The sequence below is a fragment of the Schistocerca nitens genome, chromosome 1 (genome assembly GCF_023898315.1).
Source record: "Schistocerca nitens isolate TAMUIC-IGC-003100 chromosome 1, iqSchNite1.1, whole genome shotgun sequence".
NCBI lineage: Eukaryota > Metazoa > Arthropoda > Insecta > Orthoptera > Acrididae > Schistocerca > Schistocerca nitens.
This window is the reverse complement of record NC_064614.1, coordinates 769,084,533-769,102,937: the sequence shown is the minus strand read 5'-3', so window position 1 is coordinate 769,102,937 and position 18,405 is coordinate 769,084,533. Positions and strand designations below refer to the sequence as shown.

The following is an 18,405-nucleotide window of genomic DNA, read 5'->3' as shown; positions in this document are numbered from 1 at the left end:
GGCACTGGGTGGAGTGGAATGAACTACATGAATTCCCATGGGCGAAGTTTCACGAGCCTGAGTATCCTTGGATCGAATTCGGCGCAAAGCAAAGGGCCGGGAATGGTTGTGAGTTTCTGATCTGAGCTTTTTCTGGCAAACACTCTGAACATGTCCTTTTTTATTACAGAAAAAGCAAATAGCCTGGTGTGATGGGCAATTCTCATGCGAATGTCTAGTAGCACACCGCGGGCTTGATTTTAGCACTGCATTTGCTTGCCTGCGCGGCACATGTGGCTGACAGCCTGGCGGCAGCGGCGCGGCCAGGCGCGAGGGCTGTTTACTGCTCCAAGCAGCTCGCCCGGCAGGCCGGTTAACCTGACACACGGCTGGTGAAGTTTCAAATGATTTCTGAGCAAAGTCAAGTGTGTCCTGCCGATCCAATATGTCCATCACTTGTTGAAGGGAGGGATTGACTAGTTTCAAAATCTGTTCCCTTATACGAACATCAGAAACGTTCTGTGCAATTGCATCACGTACCATAGTATCTGAATAAGGGAGTCCACATTGACACTCAAAAGCACAATCCCTAGTAAGGCCTTGCAAGGTTGCAACCCACTCCCGATTAGTCTGACCTGCCACACGTTTTGTACGAAAGAAGGTATACCTTTTCGCAACTACATTGACTGATTCTTTGAAATATGCATCTAATGCAGACAAAATTTCATCGTAGGACAGAGTTGCTATGTCGCGTCAGGGAAATAATTTGACTATCACACGGTACGTTTGTACGCCGACCGATGATAAGAGATAAGGCTGCCACTCGTTACCTTGAATTCAGTAGGCGGCAAGATGGAATCCAAATTGGCGTGACCACTCCGTCCAGCTTTCCAGTGCAGCATCAAAAGGTCGAAAAGTCGGTGCAACAGCATATTGTGGCTGCGTTAGCGGTGGAGCGGCGGCCGCCACATCGTTTTGCATTGCCCGTTGACCCTGGACGAGTTGTCCAAGGGCATCCAGTAAGGCCTGCGTCTGCTGATTCTGTAAGCAATAAAATTTGGACAGTACATCTGGAGATTGTGGCGAAGCCATTACACAAGTAAATCAGGGCAATATCGATAAGAACGTGGTTGTGCCTCATCGCCAATCTTTTGGTTAGCAGGAGAGCCAACACTGTGTTACTAGAGGAGGCCAAAAGGCACGCGTTTTAGCTCACGCAGGCTTGCGTGAGGTCTGGAACAGGGCAAGAAAATTAGAATTTAGAAAAACGGACGTAGCTGGTGGAATACTTAACTTTAATCTGTTAATGAAGAATGTCGGTCTTGACGGTACATGATACATAATATCAATAGTAACTGATAATGGTGCCTTGCTAGGTCATAGCAAATGATGTAGCTGAAGGCTATGTTAAACTATCGTCTCGGCAAATGAGAGCGTATTTTGTCAGTGAACCATCGCTAGCAAAGTCGGTTGTACAACTGGGGCGAGTGCTAGGAAGTCTCTCCAGACCTGCCATGTGGCGGCGCACGGTCTGCAATCACCGATAGTGGCGACACGCGGGTCCGACGTATACTAACGGACCGCGGCCGATTTAAAGGCTACCACCTAGCAAGTGTGGTGTCTGGCGGTGACACCACACTTTCCCTATGCGAAAGTTAACTGTCACTGACCCCAAAGGAATCACCTCCTTATCCCCCACTCCACGCAACCTATAACGTGGTGGGTCTAACTTCCTTCATCCCATTAAACTCTTAGTAGCTACTGACATTTGCACCCCTGAGTCCAACAAAATCTTAAATGCCGTATTTACTCGAATCTAAGCCACACCTGAAAAATGAGACTCGAAATCAAGGAAAAAAAATTTTCCCTAGTCTAAGCCGCACCTCAAATTTGAGACTCGAAATTCAAGGGGAGATAAAAGTTTTAGGCTGCACCTCCAAACCGAAACAAAGTTGGTCCATTTTAATATGAGACTCAATTTAGGTCGAATGAATGACGATACAGCTACAGTAGTTTGGTTCGAGTCGTAAGCTTAGCAGTTAAGGTTTACCAGGTAGCCATTGCTATGCGTCAGATGCTCCGTCCATATTTATACAGGTACCCTTCCTTTTTCACGTGCTTCGTTTGGTTTGAATTGATTGCTTATTTTTCTTTGATCTCATAAGTGCCGTTCTCTTTGTTATATGTGTTAACGTCACTCTGAGCTGAAAATGCATTACTGTACTGTGTCATGCATTGTTTGTCGCATTCTGATAATAAGTGTTTACGGTCTGTCGCCGCTCGCGGCATAGCTTGCTTTTGTGTGCGCTACCGCCACTTACAATGAAAAAAGAAAAGAGAGAGGAATTGTCTCATTAGCGAAACTATGGCAAGAGACTGCTATTTGTTGTTACTTACACTGCTGCTTTCTTTGATAATGATCGACAAGAACAAAATAACAGACTGCGTATGATAGAAGATGTTCTGAACGAGAGTTTAGCGAAAATTTTTCTCCGTTTGAAAATCTTTGCAGACGCCTCTTTAGCACATTACATTCTGCACAGAAATTAGTCATCTTAGATTTAAAAATCTAGTCAATTGCCGTGCTTCATTTCTGACTGTATCACTATTAGGCATAAGAATAATACGAATATAAACACGACATGATATGTATATTCTTCCGCGTTTGCTGTTGTCTCACTCTAGTTTAGTAGTTTATTAGGCAGACAGGATTTAAATGAGATAGCAGCAAACACGAAAGAATACATGGCAAAATGTTTATATTCATATTATTCTTATGGTGAAGAGAATACTGTATGTGATTCACAATTTGTAATAGTTCCTATTAGCAACCATCTCTTCTCACAGGTAGGAAAAAATTCAGAATGTAGAGTTGGCCATATTGACAAAAACTCCAGTCTTGCCAGTCGGATTTTCATAGTACATTGAAATGCTGCTACATTCGAAGATGAACAATACGGAATTTGTATTTACTTCATTGGATAATGTATGAAAATGCAGTGGTCGATACTCGGGGTGGAGATAAAATTCCACCTTTTTTTTAAAATTTATTTACTGACTCAGAGGTTTTGGCGCCAGTATTTATCTTTGTGCCTGCAAAGCAAGCCTGTGTAGCGCTACATATATTTGACGGCAGAAGTTAGTTGTGGTGGCACCTACCAACATTTTTCAGAACTTCCGCTTACTTTGCACTCAATTCTAAGCCGCAGGCGGTTTTTTGGATTACAAAAACCGGAAGAAAAGTGTGGCTTAGATTCGAGTAAATACGGTGTTTTAGTTCCTATAGATCCTACCACTGAGCATTCCACCTCAGCATATGTATTTGTAGCACTGAAGTTAAACAGGAGCTCCCTTAGGGTCTTGGGCCCCCCTCTGCCATTTAACGATTGTCCACCTCTACTAACTCCACTTCTCCATCCTCCACACTGCTGACTCCCCCCCCCCCCCCCCTTTTCTCTATTCCTCGGTGACTGGCTACATTGCCTCTGCACATGTCCCATATGACCACACTTATAATATTTTATACCCGCTGTAAACACTGTTTGTCTATCATGTACCCCCATTGCCACATCTATTTCCTCACATTGGATTGCCAGCTCAATGGCCGATTACAAATCTTTCGGAGTCCCTTCACGCACTTTCCACTATATATGCACCAGTAACCCCATCAAAAATACATCAAGTGCCTTATCTTATTCTTTCTGCAAATTTCTCTACCGTCTCCCCCTGTTTCTTTGTCATTGTACTCAACCTCTCCCTAAAGCACCAAGTGCTATTCTGTTTCTTGTACCTTTGTAAAAGTCCCTCCTTCAACAGCTTAAACTGTCCTGCCTTCCTTAAGGCCTCAGAACACCTTACATATGTCTTTGCTACACCTGTTAATCTAATCTTGGCTACATGTAACAACTGTTCATCTGACCAACCATTCATCACAGCTGAAGTTTCCAGGTCCTCCACAAACAAACACACATCCTCAGGTGCCTTGCCAGAAAATGGAATAATCACTTGCGGCAGCTGGATCAGTCTCCTGCTGTGGCATCCTAGGTAACAACAACTGATCTGATGCAGTTTCCCGCTCATTTCTAGGTATTAATTCACTCCTCAACTGCATATTGTCCGCTGTCAACTGTGCTGCCTTTTCCAACAGAATCCATATCTCTTCTGGTTCTGACACACCTCGCGTTCCTGACTCCGCCATTTTGTTGCTTTCGTTCCCCGTTAATCCCAAAACGAAACAATTAAGTACAAAAATAACTCAACTCACTACACTTCAGTATCATCATACTCAGTAACATTGTACTCAAACTAATACAAACGTAATTAAATACCACGAGGAAAAAAAAAAGAATAATAAATCTTACTGCCCCAAATACACTGACACTTACTCTGACAGCAAAAAATACTACGCCCATGCAAAATATCTGCAGTGGCCTGCCATGAGCCATACTCAAAAACACAAAAAGAAAGAAAATGTCCAACACTCAAAAGAAAACTGGTCAAAACTCACTACATCTTGTTGCTGTAATGTAGACAGTGGGCTCGAACATTGTACTGTACAGATGATGTCCGCTATTCTGACACCAATTTTAGTGGGAACTTCTGATGCCGAATGTAACAACAACACCAAATGTAGCGGGAAGAGGTAGGAGGCACCATATTAATACTCGTCTGGGTTCACTGGGTCCTGCAATGCTGAGGACACCAATTTGCTGTCTGCAAAATGGCTTGGTGTGGAATGGCTGCCTCAGCGACCCGTGCAACGCCCCACTGTGTGTCGGCCTTGTACACCTGTAGAGTTGCGTCGATGTCAGGATGGGCCGGCAGCCCACTCAGAGGCCTTCGCCTCTGCCTCCTCAGTGCCGCCCACTGCAAGGCAACCCGCGCTGTGTGTCCTTGCTGGCGTGAGTTGGATCGCGGTGACAACAAGCGCCCGCAATCTGGCAGCTGAATTTGCGGCCTTTGCTCTGGATGTCTCCAGTCTGTGTTGGGAGCCAAGACCGCTGCCTGCAGTAGCAAGTTGTGGAGTGTGCCGCTGCTAGCTGGCTACAGACCCTGAGTTTGGCCTCAGAGGGCAAACCAGTGACCTGCCATGGAATGGAACACTGGCGCCCCATCTACTGTGGTGTGTAGCCCTTGGTGTGACATGCTCTGTGTCCAGGAGAGCTGCCAAACTTGAATGCTTTGTTAGTGAACCGGCACCTATTTATATGCAGCTCTGCGACTCTGTTTTGCTAAACGCGCCACTCCGTGTCACATACTCATAACACTTAGGTTGGCCAGTGGGCTGCTTCTGCCTGTGAATTGCACCATGCAAACCACTGCATGTACTTTTTCCGGCGGTTCTACACCCCTGTGGATTCTATTTTACTTCACAACTGCTGGTGAGCGTAACTCACTGTTAACAGGCCTGCACATGGTTGTAACTTGTGCGCTCAGAAATATTGCACCAAAACTGACTTTTCATATCCCAAATGGTAGTGCCGCTACAGTATTAATGTACATGTTATTGAGTATTAAGAGAATTTGCCATGGTGGTTCCCAACATCTAATACAAATGGTGATTTCTTGCAGCTGGTTTTACCCTTGAAGCAACAGTATTAATAATTTACCATTTGGTGAACTGATAAAGATGGGCTTTCACAGACCTGCACCCTGAACATTGTGATGAATCTTGCTACTGGCAGATGATCAACACCCATACTCATCATGTTGATCCCAGGCACCAGGATTCAGAAGTACTCAGGCCTGGCCTGAGAGTGCTGTAGCACAGCTCTGCCAAGGTTGTGTATTGTTTGTGTGTCTCACATAACTCTTCAGGCCCAGGAAGAGTAATACAAGTTGGGTATTGTCTTATGAAATTTCATTCTATGACTGTGCACCTAAAGCTAATTAAGTATTTATTGAGCAGTTTCTTTTATTATCTCCTACATTCTTTCATTTCTGACGTGTTTTAATGTGGAAATGCAACAACTTCTTTGTCAAAAATCCATCTCAAAGTACATCAGTTTATTTTTCCCTTTTTTGGTTTGCCCATATTTCAGCATCATATATGGTGATACTCTCAATGATTGGCTTGTACATGAAGTCCTTTGTTTTCTTTTAATTTTGTCACTCCATACCAAGGAGTTAAGTTGATCAGTTGTTTATTTATCTTGCCCAAACTTCTTTGTAATGTCTTGAGTTCTTCTTCCATTGGTTCTGAAAGTGATGCCCAAATATTTAAGTATATAGATATTTTTAATCTTGCTGAATTCTTTATCAAATTTGGTTGGTTTGGGTGAGGAGGCCGGTCGTTGGTCCCATCAGGTTAGAGAAGGATGGGGAAGGAAGTCGGCCATGCCCTTTCAAAGGAACCATCACGGCATTTGCTTGAAGCGATTTAGAGACATTGTGGGAAACCTAAATCGGGATGACTGGACGCGGGTTTGAACTGTTGTCCCCCTGAATGTGAGTTCAGTGTTGCTAACTACTGTGTCATCTTGCTTGGTCTGATATCAAAGTTCATTTTCACACACTACTCGGTATTCCAACATTTTAGTGTTTGTCACAACCCAGTTTGAGTATTTTTCATGCAATTTCCTGAACATATAACTGTAGTCATCATTGTCTTCTACAATCAGGACCTGGTCTTCTTGTTCTGCAGGGAATCTCATTGGATAACATTTCCTCTTCCAATTTTGCAAATCATCTTCTAAGTATACTTTAAATAAAGTCGGCACTAATAAGCCCATTTTCTTAGATCCTTACATATGGAGAAATCTTGGGAAATTTTGTTACCTACTTTAACTGTACTGTTGTGACCTTCATACAAATTTCATCTTGCCTGGACATACCTATTACCAATACCAAAATTCTGCATTGCTATCCACAAATTAGTAGGACTGTATCATATATCTTCTGCAGATCAATAAATGTCAAGTGATCCATCATTTCCCTTTAAAGCAACTTTTCAGTGAGACATTTAAGAGTGAATATGCCATCTATATGTGAGTGTCCTGCTGTAAACCCTTTTTGCTCCTCTGATGCCTTATTTGTGCTTCCTGTACAATCAGCGTATAGCAGAAATAGTGCAGGTCTTCTGTAATTTGCGTGATTTTGTCAGCTTTCTTTTTTAAACATAGATAAAATAATTACTTTTTTCAATTCATTTGGTGTTTTCTCACTATATAAACATCGTGTAATAAATATGTCCACCAGAATTTCTAAAAACTCTTAGGGAGCAGTCTTTGAAGTTCCACAAGTACATTCCCCGAGCTTGTAGCTTTCTCATTTTCCATTTGTTTTAGAGCTCTACTTATATCTAATGACTGCACTAGTCTTTGTTGTTTGGTTTCTGTTGAGTTTGCTGGATGGTTTTCATACTGGCTGTGAATACTGCCCTATTTTCCGTTATGAGATTTTCATAATACGTTTCCCACTCCTCCACAGCTACAGGACCCATTCTTGCAATTACTTTATTTTGTATTTGCACTTCTTTAATTACCATCCCCACTTTATTTATTTCTCTTCCTGTTACTTATTCTTGTTACTTATTCTTAGCTTTTGTTACTATTTTCTGTGTTTGTTGTTATATATTAATTTGTCTTAAATTGTTTTGTGTATTTAACTACAAGGTGTACAACTTTGCTTCCGCTGTTTTTTCCCCATCATTTGTGGCAATGCAACAAATTGGTTACACATGTATCATTCAAAGTATTTTTCAATGCTGGCCACTACTTTCTCCCGTCTTTCGGGCAGTGTATGAATCCCGAAATTGTTCATCTTTTGAAGCAATGCATGAATCGATCCAATTCTGCTATGACTAAGAAATGATCTGAGCCACATTATGGGCCACACATGGTGCCAACGTCTGAGATTTTTCAATTCCATTTCTGTCTAACATTAATATAATCGATGATTGAATTTAGGTTACGTGTGGGTTGGGTCCACGTATATTTGATATACCTTTGTGAGAAAGAAAATAGTTATCGGTGTCTATAACTACAAGGACACATTTTTAATACATTAATATTTTGCACGCACATTTAAAATGAACATTGCTCTTTGCTGTGTAGATAACTGAAACTCAAACGTGATAGTATTATAAATAGTACTAAATGGATAGTAATAGTGTATTGTTACTATGATGAACAGATTAAGTTTCTGTGAGTTTCTTCTTTTGTTAATATATTCTCTGAATCATTCCACATGTCTAAAAATTCTCTTTCTTGATAGTGTGGGAATTGTGTTCCTCACTGAACATAACAAGCGGAAGCTGTGGTTTTGCTTGGTATGAGAGTAAAATGGATGGGTAAAGCCAGGAAACAGTGTTACAAAAAGACATTCCGATACCAAGCAATTCCTTTACTGGAACTTTACAGGTGCAATTAATTGTAGAACTCATTTACAAAGGTAAGTAGCCACAAAAGTGTCTATGAACAAAAAGTCTCAGCTGAGTAGATCTGGTAATCCCCAGCACTTCTGAAGGCGTTATGAGTACACATGAGGGGTGCCCACTGTCTATGTGTGTGGAATCAGTTTAGACAGTTTTTTTAAGAGAGCATGAGAAACATTCATAAAGTTCTTGAAATTGGTAAATGGCATTAATTTAACGCAATGATTAAGGAAATTTGCTGTACAAATGAATGGACTTGGAGGAACTGCAGGCGTATGTAATCTAACACAGTGATCCAAGCAAAATACAGTTACAAACAAATAAACTTGAGGTATTGTGAGTGAAACTAACCTGACACAGTGATCAAAGCAAAGTACAATATACATAAATAAATAAACTTGAGGTATGTGAAGCTAATCTAATGCACTGACTACAGCAAATACAAAATAGAAATAAATGAACTTGAGGTACAGTTGGTGAAACTAATCTAACACAGCTGGGGATTTCAGTCTTTAATGTTCATATGTGTAGTGCTGCAGTGGTTTGCACATAGTTCACAAAAAGACGTTAGATCTAGCACAACTCACTGTAATTTAATGCTGAAAACATGAGACTATGTTGCAGGTGCTGAATAATGTTTTCCTTAAGTGTGGTATTAGTCTCCCCTACCAGTTCTCCATAGGCATCATGGGAGCCTCCAGTGCTGTTTGCTTTATAGATACACAAAACCGACTCACTATTGATGTCTTCACGGGTAGTGTGCCTATCTGGTAGCACTACAGAAAGCCATTAAGTTCTGATAATGAAATACCTTGAACATAAGCTTAAGACCTAAGGAACATTAAACCACTACATTTGTTGTGTGGACTGTTTGGCTTTGGCGTGGGAAGTGTCATGAGTTGGGGATGCTTCCTGCAGCATGGTTTAAGGAAGAACCCAATGTACTGTGGCAAAGAGACATTTGGCAGAGAGAACTTTTTTCTCAGATGCAGGTTTTTTGCAGAGCAAAGTATTGTTTGCAGAAGTGTGAGATTGTCTGCTAGAGCAGATGGCTGGTGGGCATGATTGTGTAGTAGTGTATTGCCACACAGTTCCTCCTTGTATGGGAGGAGAGGATGGGTTGCAGGAAGCACGGATTGTTGGAGGGCCATGGGTGGCGGTGTAGTGTCAGCAGGGCTGGAGCCACTGCCGATGGTGGAGTGGCGGTGTTGTATGCAATGGCCTCTAGGCATCATATTGCAAGCTTGGCGCAGGGTTGACACGCTGCTGTGCCACAAACTGGGATGCACCTTGGCCGGCAGTCGTAGTCAGGCATGATGCAATATATGGTTGGGAGGGGGTGCGCAGGGGTGGTCGGGGGTGGGGAGGAGGGGTCTTGGTGGAGGGCACGGTGGCATGCTTGTGCTCGTACAGGTCATTCACAGCAAGTGGCACACAATGTGTCCTGTACAGTTGGCATAATGCGCCAGTGCCATAGACACCCATTGCTGGTGCCTCTTGTTGGTGGACCGGGTGATGCGTTGTGGCAGAGGCATCTGATGACATTACAGAGGTGGTGAAAGATGCCTCAGTGTCAAACGAATGGTGTTGGTGCCTCACAACTCAGGGGGGCACCAGAGGGTGGTCCTGCAGAGGAGGTGAGGCAGTGGGTGTTGTGGACGGCTGCTGGGACAGGTTGTGATGTGAACTGCAAAGTGGTGTCGGCTCACATGCCCCAAACACTGCCTGCTGGGTCAGCAGCATCAGCTAGGGTACTGTTTTTGTTACTCGTTGCCACCTTAGTTTCAATGGTTGGCGGCATGCGAGGTCTAGGATAGTTGAGCCTGTATGTTGGCTTCAGTTGATTAGTGGATACTGTGGTGGCAGCACCACGGAGACATACAGAAAAAGTCTTCTTCACATGCTTGGGCGCAAGGTGTTGGCCTGTGTACTGTGCACGGAGCATTGGCTGACTGGTGTCCAACTGGAGCATGACCAGCAGCTGTGTGCGGAAGTCTCGAGGCACAAAGGACTGGTGCTCACTGTGGTGTTGTGGTGGCACCAGGCATAGGTACACCATGCAGTCATGCAGCTGCTGCACAAAGGCCAGTACACAGGTGGTGGCTAGCTGTGGCTGCTGCTCAATGAAGTCTCCTAACACAGTGAGTGGCTGCCTGTACACAACTTCAGTGGTGGACACACCAACGTTGGTTTTGTGGAACTCCTGCAAGCCTAGAACTGGGCAGTAATGCAGCATAGCAAGTTAAGGATTGACAGGTAAGGGCAGATTTTAGGGTCAGGTGGAATCTTTCTACCATGCCGTTAGTGCCAAGGTGGTAACTAGTCATAAAATGGATGAACATACTGCTGGTTTTGGTGAGTGTTTTAAACAGGCAAGATGTGAACTGTTGTCTGTTTTCTGTCATCACATGGTGGGGCATGCAAAATGTGAGACCCAGGCATCATGAAAGCCTTGGTCACTGTATCTGCTGTGATGTTAGCCAGCAAGAAGGCTTCCGCAATATAGTGAATCTGTTGATCATGTCGAGGATGTGCTGGTGGCCTTTTGACAATGGAAGGGGACCTGCAGCATCAGCAACCCTTTTTGCACCTCTGATGCCTTATTTGTGCTTCCTGTACAATCAGCGTATAGCAGAAATAGTGCAGGTCTTCTGTAATTTGCGTGATTTTGTCAGCTTTCTTTTTTAAACATAGATAAAATAATTACTTTTTTCAATTCATTTGGTGTTTTCTCACTATATAAACATCGTGTATTAAATATGTCCACCAGAAAGAAGCGCTAGGGGCATGCGCGTGATGGTCTAAATTAGAGGCACTCGCTGGCTCGGGAGGCAGGTGTGGGTCTAGTTGGTGCAGTCCCACTGGATAACATGCCAGACAAAAAAGTCCTGCATGTGCCATTTGAAATCGAGGTTGGTATTTGCATTGCTGTGCAGTCTTAGCAGCTTGGAATCGGCTACCTTGGCAGTGGTCAGGGCAGTGTATTTGAGGGGCCTGGTGAGGGAGCAGGAGCAGCTGAAGTAGTTGGCAATGATATTCTTGATGTCTGCCATATGCCATAAGTTGGTTGTCAAAGACACTATGTATTCCTGCTGGCGGGAATGTCCAGTATATCTTAAATTCTTCTTCAATTCTATTTTATATTATTCTGTTCCTCAATTTCCAAGTACAGTAGAGCATTGGTTATTTGAACTAATTGGGTGACTTGGGTATTAAAAAAACTAGTTTATTCAGATAATAGAACTGTATAGTTTTATTTACCAGTTTACATATAAAAACTAGACATATTTATAATATCATGAATCTCCTTTATTACTATTAAGTCAAACAGCCTAGTACACAAAAAACATGTAATACATATGCATTTTGCATCTACAGTGTATATGTATGGAATTAAGGCTTAAAAACTCTTTAATTTTGGTCTGTCTAAGCAATTCTACTTGCTTAAGAGCAGCTAAGTCACACACTTTTTTCAGGACAGATATCTGATATTCATCACTTTCATGTTGAACTTCAAACCATCACAAGCCAGTTTCTAAACTTATAAATCTTCAAAAGCAGAAGGCACATTTTCATCTTCATTTTCGGGACCACTAGTTAAGATGCTGGTAGCATCAGCACCAAGAAATTACTGCTGTACCCAAAATTTTATTCCAGGTTTTTTTTCCCAAATTTTTATGATTTCTAACAATAACTTACATAACAGTTCTTTTCTGCAATACCATTTAAAAGTCACAATAACACCTTGATCTGTGAGCTGTAATAAGGAGGTTATGTTAGTTGGAAGAAATATCACTTTTATAAACTCGTCTGTTTCGTTTCAGGTATCACTTGATGAATGAGTTGGTGCACTGTCAAGGAGCAGCAGTTTTTTCTACCTTCTACCATTCTTTAAATGATGAGCTTATACAAAGTGTACAAAAGCTCCAAAAACAATTCGGTGAAAACCATAATATCCATGAAAGCACTCTTTTGTGAATGCAAACAATAGGCATTGCAGACATATTAACGTATTTGGAAAAAAAAATAAAAATAAAAATAAATAAATAAATAAATAAATAAATAAAAAAATACAATTTCTTACTTCTACCAATGATGAGCGTAGGCAATCAGTGACTACCAGTAGCAGCAGCACATTGTAAAACCATAATACAATCCATGGTCATTTTAGCATCGCAGCTGTTAATTCATGATGTTTAACAAGATTTTTTTGGCAAAGGTTTCAGCAGCATTGTTAATGTTTTACAATTTACAACCTTAGAGGATTGTCATTAGATTGAATTGCCTTTTCAGAAAGAATGGGACCAGAGATAAGTTTTTCTTGTGATCTTTTTTGTGCAAACCAGTTGTAAACAGAAGCATCTAGGTCTGTTTTTGTGGCAAGCTTCATAGTTTCATGACTTGTCGATCCATCAGTAGAATCAAGCTTATATATAAAATTTGTAATGCTTTTGAGTGTGTGTGTGTGTGTGTGTCTATAGACACACACACTCATGCTCATAAATTAAGGATAACTGCAGAATGTGGTGCCACACAATGTGGCACTACACAAAACTGGCACTAATAGCATAGGCACACAGGGAACACACACAACACAGATCTGTAAGTCCACGGTATTGGTGATAAGTTGAAAAAACCATCCCAAAACATATGCTACAAAATGCCACTGTTCCCTGCGTATGTACTCTGACATCAATATGGGATATCATCACCATGCACACGTACACAGGCCTCAAAATGGGTTGGCATACTCTGGATCAGGTGGTCGAGCATTCTTGCACCAGTGCCTGTCGGAGCTCCTAAAGTGTCATAGGGGTTTGAAGATGTGCAGCGATACGTTGACCGAGAGCATCCCAGATGTGCTCGATGGGGTTTAGATCTGGAGAACAGGCAGGCCACTCCATCTTCTGTTTCAAGGTACTCCTCCATGACGGCAGCTCACTGGGGCCGTGTGTTATCATCCATCAGAAGGAAGGTGGGACCCACTGCACCCCTGAAAAGGCAGACATACTGGTGCAAAATGATGTCCCGATGCACCTGCCATGTTACAGTTCCTCTGTCAAAGACATGCAGGGGTGTACGTGCACTAACCATAATCCCACCCACACCATCAAACCACAACCTCCATACAGGTCCCTTTCAAGGTTATTAAGGGGTTGGTATCTGGTTCCTGGTTCATGCCAGATGAAAACCCGGTGAGAATCATTGTTCAGACTGTACCTGGACTCGTCCATGAACTTAAACTGGGACCACTGTTTCAGTGATCATGTACTGAGTTCTTGACACAAGGCTTTACGGGCTCTCCTGTGACCAGGTGTCAGTGGAATGCACCTTGCAGGTCTCCGGGTGAATAAACCATGTCTGTTCAGTTGTCTGTAGACTCTGTGTCTGGAGACAACTGTTCCAGTGGCTGCGGTAAGGTCCCGAGCAAGGTTACCTGCAGTACTCCATGGCTGTCTGTGGGCACTGATGGTGAGATATCAGTCTTCTTGTGCTGTTGTACACTGTGAATGTCCCGTACTGTAGTGCCTGGACATGTTTCCTGTCTGCTGGAATCGTTGCCATAATCTTGAGATCACACTTTGTGGCACACAGAGGGCCCATGCTATGACCTGCTGTGTTTGACCAGCCTCCAGTCGCCCTAGTATTCTACCCCTCATAACGTCATCAATATGTGTTCTTTGAGCCATTTTCAACACATAGGGCACCATTAGCATGTCTGAAAATGGTTGCACACTTACTCAGTGCACCGTAATCTGACATACCAACACACCTCTGTGTATGTGGACTGCTGCCAGTGCCACTGTGCAATGACCACAGGTCAAATGCACCACATGGTCATACCCTGACATGATTTAAACACGCAAACTGCCCACCAGAGTCTTGTTTCACCATGTATCAGCATTATCCTTAATTTATGAGCATGATTGTATATATATAATCGACTTACTCACCTTGTACTCATTAGTTACCTTGGTTGCAGATTCACCTTCCTCTCACCTTTGTAAATTTACTTTGCTTGCTAAAGTTAACACAAGTGGTCATAAAAGAGCAAACAGAACACAAATGATTACTGTTATCGGCAATTTGGCAATGATGCAGGTGGGCGGTGGCGGGGGGAGGGGGGGGGGAGGAAGGGGCAACACATAGTGGAGGGAGGGCAGCATCTGCAACTAGCGAGCAAGTGACAGTTTGGCTAAGTGGTCATTCAGCTGATCAACATCCGGATACTCGACACTGTACTTTATGGCGTATCAGACTAATCATTTGATGGACTGCACATATATCCATATGTAAATGCTTTTATAATGCTATGATTATGCTTTTATGGAAAGCAGTTTTGACATCAACGCACAGAAATATCTAATTCCTACATTCCCCACAGGTTTCAGTGACTCTGAGCATATATCATCAACTCTTATTCATTTGTTTGAACTCAGATCAGTCAGTGTTCTGTCAACCTCTGACAGTATTACTGTATAACCTATTTCTTCTACATCAACTTCCTCCTCCTCTTCTTCTAACACACTTGTGGATATTTAGTTTCCATCAGTAGGTCTTTAATGTACTCTTGCCATCTGCCTACCATTTTCGCCTGCAATTAACAGAGATTTTCTCTTTATGTCTTGTAGATTAAGATCTTTAGATTTTACTTCTCAGAAATAATGTCTAATTTTTAGATCTGATATAAATTTTTCATAGAACAGTATATTTTTAAGTATTTAAGGTGTTTCTTTCATCCATTGTGATTTAGCCTGTTTGCATTTCCTGTTAATTTCATTCCTAAAAATCCTATACCAATGTGTTAATTGAAACACGTGATATATAGCTGCAGAAGCCTCTCTCTTCTCTCATTTCTTACCCTTGGCTGTTATTCTTCAGTAGTCCTACCTTCCATTTCATTCTCTATAATAGCATCCTATGATCTAAGATTATCAAATTACCCCGCAAATATTTTATCGATTCCTCCATATGCGCATGTATTTTCTGTATTTCCTCATCATCAACTATAGATATGGAAATGTAAATCTCTACAACTGTCATTAAATTTGGTTTAGTTTCAGTCCACAGAAGAAGAGTTTGGTCACTGAATTGCTGATAGTAGCCATCCATCATGAGATTATTACAAGTCCGCAAAAGATTTTCCATGAAAATCATTCAAATCTATGTACCAGTGTGCTCATGCCATGACGAAAAAATAGAAGAAATCTATGTACAAGGGTTGAATGAAAAGTAATGCCTCCACCTTCATTAATTGGGTTTGGATGGGAATATTTTAATAAATCAAATGCAGATGTAATCCTTAGAATGTGATGTTTAATTGCCAATATTCATGTTTCCACATAATCACCAGCCAATTGGATACATTTCTGCTAATGATGAAAAAGTTTTCTGAAGCCATCATGGAAGAAGTCGACACTCTGTTTTCGCAACCACAGTCTCACAGTTCTCTCAATGTCTTCATCAAAAGCATAATGATGTCCCCGCAAATAGTCTTTCAGTATCGGGAACAGATGGAACTCAGACGGTGCTAAATCTGGACTGTGGTGAGATTCAGTCTCTGAAGTTCTGCTATGGTGGCATGTGAAGTGTGTGGTTTGGCATTGTCATGCTGCAGGAAAAAATTTCCCTTTTCCTTTCGGATCCTTGTTAGCCATCGTTTCAGAGTTCGCAACGTTTTGAATCAATCTGTCAACATTTTGCTTGTGAAACTTGGTGTTTGCTGTCACAGGACATCCAACTCTTTGTTTGTCACGCATGTCAGATGTTCCTGCCTCAACATGTTTAAACTTACTCGCCCAATGATGCACAGTACTCACATCAACACAGTCACCATAAACTGCTTTCATTTTCTAATGAATCTCCTTTGGGGTGACACCTTCTGCTGTCAAGAATATTATGACTGCATGTTGATTAAATCGCATTGACCAACAGTCTACGCAGGGTTCCATACTTTACACTGTAACAACACATTCAATGCTAAGGCTTCCTGCCAACTGGAGCTGTAGAGAAGAGGCTACGGAATAAGTCAGTACCTGCTGCATACCAATGCTGCCAACTGTTGAAGAATTATGAAGGTGGAGGCATTACTTTTCAGTCAACCCTCGTAGCTTTGGAGAAGTTGATAAATGAAAACAAATCCCATTCCAGCATGATACAGGTAATTTTAATCTTAAAGTAAGACAAATGAATAGAACAATCCATTGTGGGGAAACTTCAGTCATCATAACAGAATTGAGAGAGGTCATAGGTTAATAGAATTTGCTGAATTGAACAGTGTTTGCCATTAACACATTCTTCATAAATATGACAAATGTGAGTTGGACTTGACTAGTATCAAATCAAACTAAAAGTGAAATTGGTTATATTTTTTCAAACAATAAAGAAGTTAGACAGGGTTGACAGTCCTAAATCTTAATATCAGCATCCTAGAAGTAAAGGTTGTTGAGGCTGGTGCTTATGCTAACTAGATACATGTGAAAATACAAACAAACAATTTAGAATGAAAGAGAATTGTAACAGACTGTTACTGACCATTTCATGTGCAGTTTTTTAGGTTAAATTATTTACTTCTGTATTTCTGAAATTATTTAATCTTGAATAATCTCCTTTGCCTAGGATATTGTTAATGCTAACACACATGATACTTTAATGCCCTAAAATTCATCTATAGTGTCTCATTGGAGAAAACAGAATATGTTTGTGATATTTCTGTTACGGGTATGCCAGTTATTGCCACTCTATAGGTATTCTATTGCCAACATTTTCAGGTATTGTCATCCATGTTATGTGCAGACTGTGGCATATTGTGTACTATGAGGCCAATAATGAAGTGAAATTATAAGTTCAAAATTCAAGTGGTAAACTTTTTACAAGTGCATGTAACATAAAATTAAAGTTGATAGTGTTACTCAAATTTAATCTGGCAACAAAAATACTTGTCTGATTATCTGATGTTGTCCTCCATCATGATTTTGGATTTCTATCAACAGTTCACTGCCTGGAGGAATCCCATGTGCAAACTGGTTCTATATAAGGCATATGACACTAGGCATATAATGAAACTTTTGATATTTATTACACTTTAATTCTTTGCACAAAACAGAATGAAGTAGAGATTGACAGAACTTTGGAAAATGATAAAATTATGATTGCTAGTGAATGGGTCCTAACCAAGAGATTTGATGTTGGACTTGTTAAATAAGTTAATTTAAAATTACAAATTTTGAGTTTTCTTTACTTTGCACATATCATGTGACTATAGATACATTTAAATTTAGCACATATGACGTTTTCTTTATTGTGAAATGCAAGTTTCTTGCATGAAAATTGATATTTCCAGTTGATAAACATCATAAAAAATATAACATTCATTAATTTTTACAGTTACAGACTGTGTTTTGTTGCTAACAAATAGGCAGATTTCTGTAATACATACATCTAAACTGTGTACTTGATTTTTTGTAGAACAATAAGAGAACAAAGAAAAGGTGTGTGTAATACTTGTTTACAATGTTATTTTTGAACTTGACTGTGGCAGTTTTTGTGCTGAAAAATATAATTTGGTTGAGGTACCATGTAATCTGAGTTTCAAAAATATACCAAATCTCATATTGTGACAGTTATTAATAGGCTGTAAAGTGCACTTCATGATGTGTAACTTGATCCATCATATTACAAGTTGTGCTAACTACAGTTGCACTGTACATACTGTACATGTATGTCTAAATGATGATCTCTTTATGTGATATATATGCTGCTGCATTACTGATGATGTTATACATCAAGATTTTCCCCCCTAATTTAGTATTTACAGTTCATGGGCTCGAAAAATTTCCCTGCTTGCGTGTGGAGGTGCCTCCAAATGGCGTTCGTGATGTTCCACGGAGGGGCGCTGTACAGCCTGGGACACCTCTTCCTAAACTTTGTCAGGATGCACTGGATAATATTAAAATCCAGCTCAAAGAACTCAGTTGTCAGCTCCGTCCTGGATTCAGCAACTACGACAAGTGAGTGCTATGTTGCATTTTGAGAAGGACGTCCCTTGTGAC

At 41.2% G+C, this 18,405-nt stretch overlaps 1 protein-coding gene across 1 annotated transcript in view; it reads left to right on the top strand.

Moving 5' to 3' along the window:
- LOC126202244 (uncharacterized) overlaps window positions 1-18,405 on the top strand; it is a 272,489-nt gene that overhangs the window by 73,094 nt on the left and 180,990 nt on the right. Inside the window, exon 8 of the mRNA XM_049936853.1 lies at window positions 18,171-18,363. Within this exon, the coding sequence (XP_049792810.1) occupies window positions 18,171-18,363 (193 nt within the window). The remainder of the gene's footprint in view (window positions 1-18,170; window positions 18,364-18,405) is intronic.